Raw genomic sequence first — 6,624 nt, 5'->3', positions numbered from 1 at the left:
TGGGCCGAGCCGGGCCGGGCCGGGCGGAGGGGCCGCCCCGCCTTTTATTCGGCGGCAGCTGGTGCCGCGGGGCCGCCGCCGCCTGGGCCGCCGCCATGCCGGGCTCGCTGAAGGAGGAGACGGCGGCGCTGCTGGAGGACTACTTCCAGCACCGCGCCGGCGGGGCCGCGCGGCCCCCCAGCGCCACGGCGGCCGCGCTGCGGCGGGCGGCGGCCGAGCTGGAGCGGCGGGAGCGGGCCTTCTTCCGCTCCTGCGCGCCGCTGGCCAGGGCCGAGCCGAGGGAGGCGCCGGCGCTGCTGCGGCGGGTGGCGGCGCAGCTGGAGGCCGACGGCGGCCTCAACTGGGGCCGGCTGCTGGCGCTGGTGGTCTTCGCCGGCACGCTGGCCGCCGCGCTGGACGAGAGCGGCTGCAGCGACGGGCCGCGCTGCCTGGCCGCCGCGCTGTCCGCGTACCTGGCCGAGGAGCGCGGCGAGTGGCTGGAGGCGCACGGCGGATGGGTGAGCGGGGACCGGGCGGCGGGAGGACGCGCGGCCCCGGGAAGACCGAGGGTGGGGGGAGCCCGCCGCGGCGGAGCGGCTCGGCGTGGGCGCCCGGAGGCCCGGCCGCAGTCCGCGGTGGGCAGGGTAGAGCAGCCCCCCTCGCCGTGCTGCGGCTTGGCCCCGGGGTTCGCAGCCAGGGGGACGCGGGGCGGTTGTGTATCGGGCGCTGAAGGTGCCCACGGGAGGCCTGGGCTGAGGCTCTTCGAAGGTGTCAGCTGCCAGCTTTGTCAAGCTGTAGCTATTAAAAATGCAGGGAAGATGCTACCGGCTCGTGGGGACAGGGTTTAGCTTCTCCCCAGGTCTGCAGTCTTCGGATTTGGGAGAGCAGGCTGACACAGGTGTGCTTCCAAACACCAACACAAAATATCGATGTGCATGCTGTTAAATCTGCTGTGGTGCGAAGCCACTCGTCTGCCAGACCTGCTGTTCTGGTTACTGCTTGCCCTGAAACTGGTCGGGTCGGGGCCCTGGGAAGGTGTGGGCAATAGTGCTCATATATGTTGTGAGGCAAAGCGATGGCTGCTGTTGCTTAGTGCCACCCGAGGTGCATGCTGAAAGTACAGCTTTTAAAGGCTGTACTTTCCCTGCAGCTCTGCCTGTGATCCTGAACAAAATGTCAGCTATCCTGCAGAGCTGCACATTTCCTACTTTCAATCCTAGTGGAATAGTTGATGCCAGTACAAATAAGCACTAAAAATAGAAGTGGGGGGGGTGGGGAAGCAGCCATTGGTTTCGTTGACTTTTCCAGAGACCAAAATGAACTTGGTTTTCCAGTGGTCGCTGGTCCCTCTAACTGCTCAGATCAGCACAGTGGTTGGCTCTGATGTACACTGTCACTTGGCAAAATCGCATTGCCTGTTCGCACAAATTAAAGTGTAAAGAACAAAGTTCCGGAAGAAATTAAGAGTATAACTTGTTTACATAGACATCTGCGGAGCAGAGTTCAAACACGACCATCTGGAACTGTATTGCTGCCACTTCTGATTATCGCAAATAACGATCTGGGAGAGCAGCTGCCAGCTCTGCTCTGTCATAGGTCAGCGCTGAGCAGTGTCCGCTCAGCCCTTCCAGGAGAGCCTCTGTGCTATCAGTCCTGCATCCATGAGATGGGACCAGACCCAGCTCGGCTCCTGCCTTTCAAGTGGCAATTTCCATATCCTGTGTTTCAGATGCTTTTGGAAACTTGAATGAGAGGGAACAATGCTGGCAGCTCCCAGCAGAAACTTGCCTAAGAGGACAAAAATAATGTAATGATGACATACTGAGCATCTCAGTAGGAAGTTTGCAATTGTCTTTGGAGCAAAGCATTCAAACACTTGTAGCTGCTGCTTTCAGTTGCCTTGTGCAAAAGGCTCTCACAAAGTATATTTGTGTGCCTAAGGCAGCAAGCTCGGGCTTTCATGATTAAAATAGAGACTTCTGCAGCTGATAAACACCATGCTGGGAGCACGAACCAAACTGTGCTCAAAAACCTGCTGAAAAGAAATCCAGTTCATGCAGACCAACTCAATGTCCTCTGTCTTGCTTTTGTAGGATGGCTTCTGTCGCTTCTTCGGCAGAGCTGGCTCGCAGCCAGCTGACCAGAGCAGCACCATAAGCAACGCCATCATGGCTGCAGCAGGATTCGGCATTGCAGGATTGGCTTTTCTCTTGGCGGTGCGGTAGGCTGATGAACGGATCTTGCTGTGGGAAAGTACTCTCAAAACTGACAATTACCAGATTTCACTCTATTTTCTATAGAACAGACCCTCTAAGAAGAAGTTTATATTTTTAAACTGGCTCGGAAAACTGTCTCACCAAATCCTCAGCTATAAACTGCTTCACTTGCTACCCAGTAACAACACAAGCAAATGTGTACTAAACCACCATTTGTGCATGTTCGAAACCTGTCGCCTCCAAACATCCTCTGGACTTTCTTTTTGAAGAGGTAACCTAAACTTTAGCATGGTTCATGTACTGTAACGTCCGAGTGCTCGATGTTATGTTAGGAAAACATTGTGGTGGACTTGCTCCTACCCTCTCTGTGCAAAATGTCCTCTTTACACAGAGGCGAGTCTTGGAGTCCGCCTTCCAGTCATACTGTAAAGCAGGTGAACGCTGACTGTGGTTTAACGTTGCTTATGGCTTCAAATGTGGTGCACAGCGCTCGTTACCAAAAGGCAACTCGTTGGCTGATTTAGAGCAATTAGTGCCCGTGATGTGAGAGGCATTAGGGCTTAATATAACATAAGGCTGATTTCATTACACTACAAGAAGATAAGTATTGATTACAGGTCAGTAATGGCTGCAGTACTGATTCTTACTGAAAGGAATTTAAATATTGGACCATAATTGGTATATTGAAATCCAGTGGAGGCTGGAATTTCTCTGGATTTCCTTGTCAAAACGAGAATTTCCATATATCTTAATATATTTTTGAAGTATTTATCACTGTATAATACTTGTAGCCATGACATCTTTATTTTTGTTGAAGACTTAATGCTGGTTCTTGTCACTCTAGTGTGTATCAAGCGTTGTCTTGTTTGAGTAATATTTCACTCTGTTTTCAACATGCTATGTATTTCTTTCAATGGTTGTACAAATTGCTTTATGTTTCTGGTAGCTTTTAATAACGTTCCTGGGTTACTCATAGCGTGTACAATTTTACTATGGTGACTTCAAAGGTGAATAAATGTTAAGTATTTTTATTTTAAAAAGCTTAACTTTCTTCTTATTTGATCGGATGGGTGATGGTACTCGATGAGTGTCTTTGGTGGTTACCTGGGTGCATCAGTTTATGTTCACCTTCCTGGTGCTTTGACCTGAACGAAGGAGCTGGGCAGCACCAGAACAGTATGATACCAGTCTTTATTGCAGAGAAGCAAACTCAAAACAAGCCCAAAGGGGAAAATCCAGTCCAAAAGGCCCATCTTCACCACTGCAACTGGAAATAACCATGTGGTTTTGTAGGTCAGAACTTCACAAAATCAGAATGGTAGGGCTTGGAAGGGACCTCTAGATATCATCTAGTCCACCCCCCCTGCTGAAGCAGGTTCATCTGTATCAGCTCACACAGGAACATATCCAGGCAGGTTTGGAAACCTCCAGAGAAGGAGACTCCACAACCTCTCTCGGCAGCCTGGGCCAGGGCTTCCTCACCTGAACAGCAAAGTCTTACCTTGTGTTCCAGTGGAACTTCCTGTGTTCCAGCTTGTGCCCATTAGCCCTTGTCCTGTTGTTGGGCACTATAGGAAAAAGACTATACCCCCATCCTCTCTTCCCTTGCCCTTTAAGGTATTTGTAAGCATTGATAAGGTTACCCTTGAGTCTTCTCCAGGCTAAAGAGCCCCAGGTCTTGCCACCTTTCCTTGGAAGAGACGTGTCCCAGTCCCCTGATCACCTTGGTGGCCCTCCACTGGACCCTCTCCAGGAGTTCCCTGTCTCTCTTGAACTGAGGAGCCCAGAACTGGATATGGGGCTGCAGACGAGGCCTTACCAGGGCTGTGTGGAGAGGGAAGAGAACCTCCCTCAACCTGCTGGCCACACTCTTCTTGATGCACCCTAGGATGCCATGGGCCTTGGCCATGCAGGTGCACTGCTGGCTCATGTTTGCTCTTCATCAGAACTCCTAGGTCCCTCTCCACAGAGCTGCTCTACAGCAGATCGGTTCCAGCCTGGGGGTTGTTCCTCCCCAGGTGCAGGACTCTGCACTTGCTGAACCTCAACCTCAGGAGGTTCTTCTGCCCAACTCTCAAGCCCATCTAGATCTTGCTGAAGTTTACTAACGTAGCTGGATATAGACGGGCTCCCCTGAGAGCTGCTGCCTCTTGCTCTGCCAGCTAGCTGCTGCCTCTTTCACACATGCACTCATTTTTACTGAAACTGGAGCATCTGATACAAGTTATGGTGATGACTGAGCAATAGGTGATGGAGTTCAGCCTCCTCAGATTAGTAATCCTGAGTAGCTGTAGTTTTTGAGGGTGTTGGTCTTAACTATTCTAAAAAGTGGTCTTGTGCTCTCAAGTCAGATGTTTCTGTGGCACGAGTGGCCTGTGAAACAGTGCCAGCCCACTGTGCAGCCTCCGTCCCTAGCTGCCCCTCAGCCCAGCATCCTGCCCTTCGAGGGGCCTATGCCTCTTTGGGAAGTGCAGCCAGCAGACTTCCTCTTGGGAAAGGTCAGCCTGGCAGCCAGGTCCAGCAGTGGCCGCCCAGCTTCTCCTTCTGTTGGCCACTGGGCCCCTGGAGGCGTGCGGCGGGGGCTGTGGACAGAGCAGCATTGTGCCAAGCGGCCGCAGATGCCGGGAGAAGGACAAAAAAGGACATTCAGGGATGGTAAGTCCCGCTGAGGCGGGAAGGAGCTCTGAACAAACGTCTGCTTGTTCTCTTGACTTCCAGTTCTCTAAACTCAGGCCTGGCTCTTCTCAGCAGAAGGATTGAGAGCCTGCAGTGCGGGACTGTCGTGCTTAGTTCCGAGCTCCCACGGGGCCAGCACCTGCTTCTGTGGCAGCTGGATGCTCTGGGCGTTAGCCTTCAGTCCTGACGGGATGCTGTGGTTCCTGAAATTTGGGCTATAGTGGAAGTGAGCCAAGTGCTGCAAGGTGAAGGTGGTTTCCAACCCATGGGATGCTTTGGGGGATTTGTGCTGGAAAGTGTGGCAAGTGACAGGGCAAGAAATGCTCTGAACAGATGCCAGATATTACATGGAAATGTCCTGCCGTGGATCTCAGTGTCACTCCCACACCAAGCAGAGCAAAAATACTATACCAGTATCTTGATTTCAAGTGTAACCTGATAAGGCAGGCCCCACAAAAGCAAGAGCAGAGAGGATATTACTCTGGGGTTTACAGTGTGCTCTGGAAAAGCGTATAAAACTCTGGAAATGTCCATGAATAAAGTCACACCAGTCTCTGGCGTCAAACTGAACCTTTACAAGGTGCAGCTTGGAGAACATCTTCCAGAACATCTGCCAGTCTTTCTTCGGGGGCAGGTTTCCTAACATCTAGAGGAAGTGGGGGTTATTTAGGAAAGCTGTAAAGCTGAGGCAGGAGCCTGCAGAGCAGCTCAGCAGTGCAGCAGCAACACTGCCTGCAGCTGCCTGCTCTGGTCTCTGCTGAGAGTCTGCACCTTAGGGTGCCCTGCTCAGCCCCCAAGAGCAGTGGGCACAGCCCAGACTGCTGGGGCCTGGCACGGGGTAACCTGCCCATCCCAGCCAGAGCCGTGCTCCCTGGGCTGCTCTCTGCTGCTGTGGTGGCCATGGTACTGTTGAAGACCAGGGCTTAAATCACTGAAGCCCCATCAATTTCAGAGCAGTTTAGACTAACTTACAGTTGCGTGACTCTTCTGATCAATTTTTTCTTTTTTTTCAGTTTCAGCCTGACAGTTTATCTCAATGAAGTCCTGTACTTCAGTTGAAAACTGCTGCGCATCCTCTTTTCTGCCCCAGAAAAGGGAAGCAAGATGCTACAGTTCCTTTCTTTAAATGCAGAACGAGAGAGTAGGTGGTGTTTAAGTGCAAGGCTGTGTCTCATCCTCCTGACAGCTTTCAGATCTTCACTGTTGGTGTACTGCCTGGGCAGGCAGCAGATGCCACAGGCCTATCTAATAGTAATTAGCATGCAGTAATTGCTGTGGGCTCTGCAGGGGTCAGCTTGCCTATGCCTGCAGAAGCCTTCAGCCGTGGATCACCTTGACGTGCCCGAGCATGGGCAGTGTCTGGTGTTTGAGGGAAGAGGAGGGAAGTGTCGGTGCTGGCCAAGCTGTGACTGGGGCCAAGCTGCATGTGGGGCCCAGCTGCTACTGTCAGCACTGAGCCCTTCTGCTCTGGGGGGTGTGGGGAAGGTGGTATTCCCAGCTGACAGCGCTGCTCACAATGGTTTTACTGGGGCCATACATGTCATCTGCAGGCGCTGCACCTGCTCCCTGCACAGTTCCCTTCTCAAGGGGCATCTATTGTAAAGGCAAAGGCTGCAGTGCTGCTGCAGGAGCCCAGCTGCCTTCTCATTAAAGGGAAAAAGCAATCTATTCATCAGGCTTCTTAAGAACCTTGAGCTAGCCAGTGGGTTTCTGTTTGACTTGGAAAAAATGAAATGCTGTTAAGAGCTCAAAA

General features: G+C 52.4%; 1 protein-coding gene across 1 annotated transcript; it reads left to right on the top strand.

Moving 5' to 3' along the window:
• Positions 1-3,235, top strand: BCL2L10 (BCL2 like 10). The gene is made up of 2 exons (XM_062000248.1): positions 1-497; positions 2,073-3,235. The coding sequence occupies exons 1-2, from the start codon at positions 96-98 to the stop codon at positions 2,202-2,204; spliced, it is 534 nt and encodes a 177-aa protein (XP_061856232.1). The 5' UTR covers positions 1-95; the 3' UTR covers positions 2,205-3,235.
• Positions 3,236-6,624: the final 3,389 nt, after the last annotated feature.

This window comes from Colius striatus, chromosome 7 (genome assembly GCF_028858725.1).
Source record: "Colius striatus isolate bColStr4 chromosome 7, bColStr4.1.hap1, whole genome shotgun sequence".
In the NCBI taxonomy this organism is placed as follows: domain Eukaryota; kingdom Metazoa; phylum Chordata; class Aves; order Coliiformes; family Coliidae; genus Colius; species Colius striatus.
This window is presented reverse-complemented; position numbering and strand designations above follow the sequence as displayed.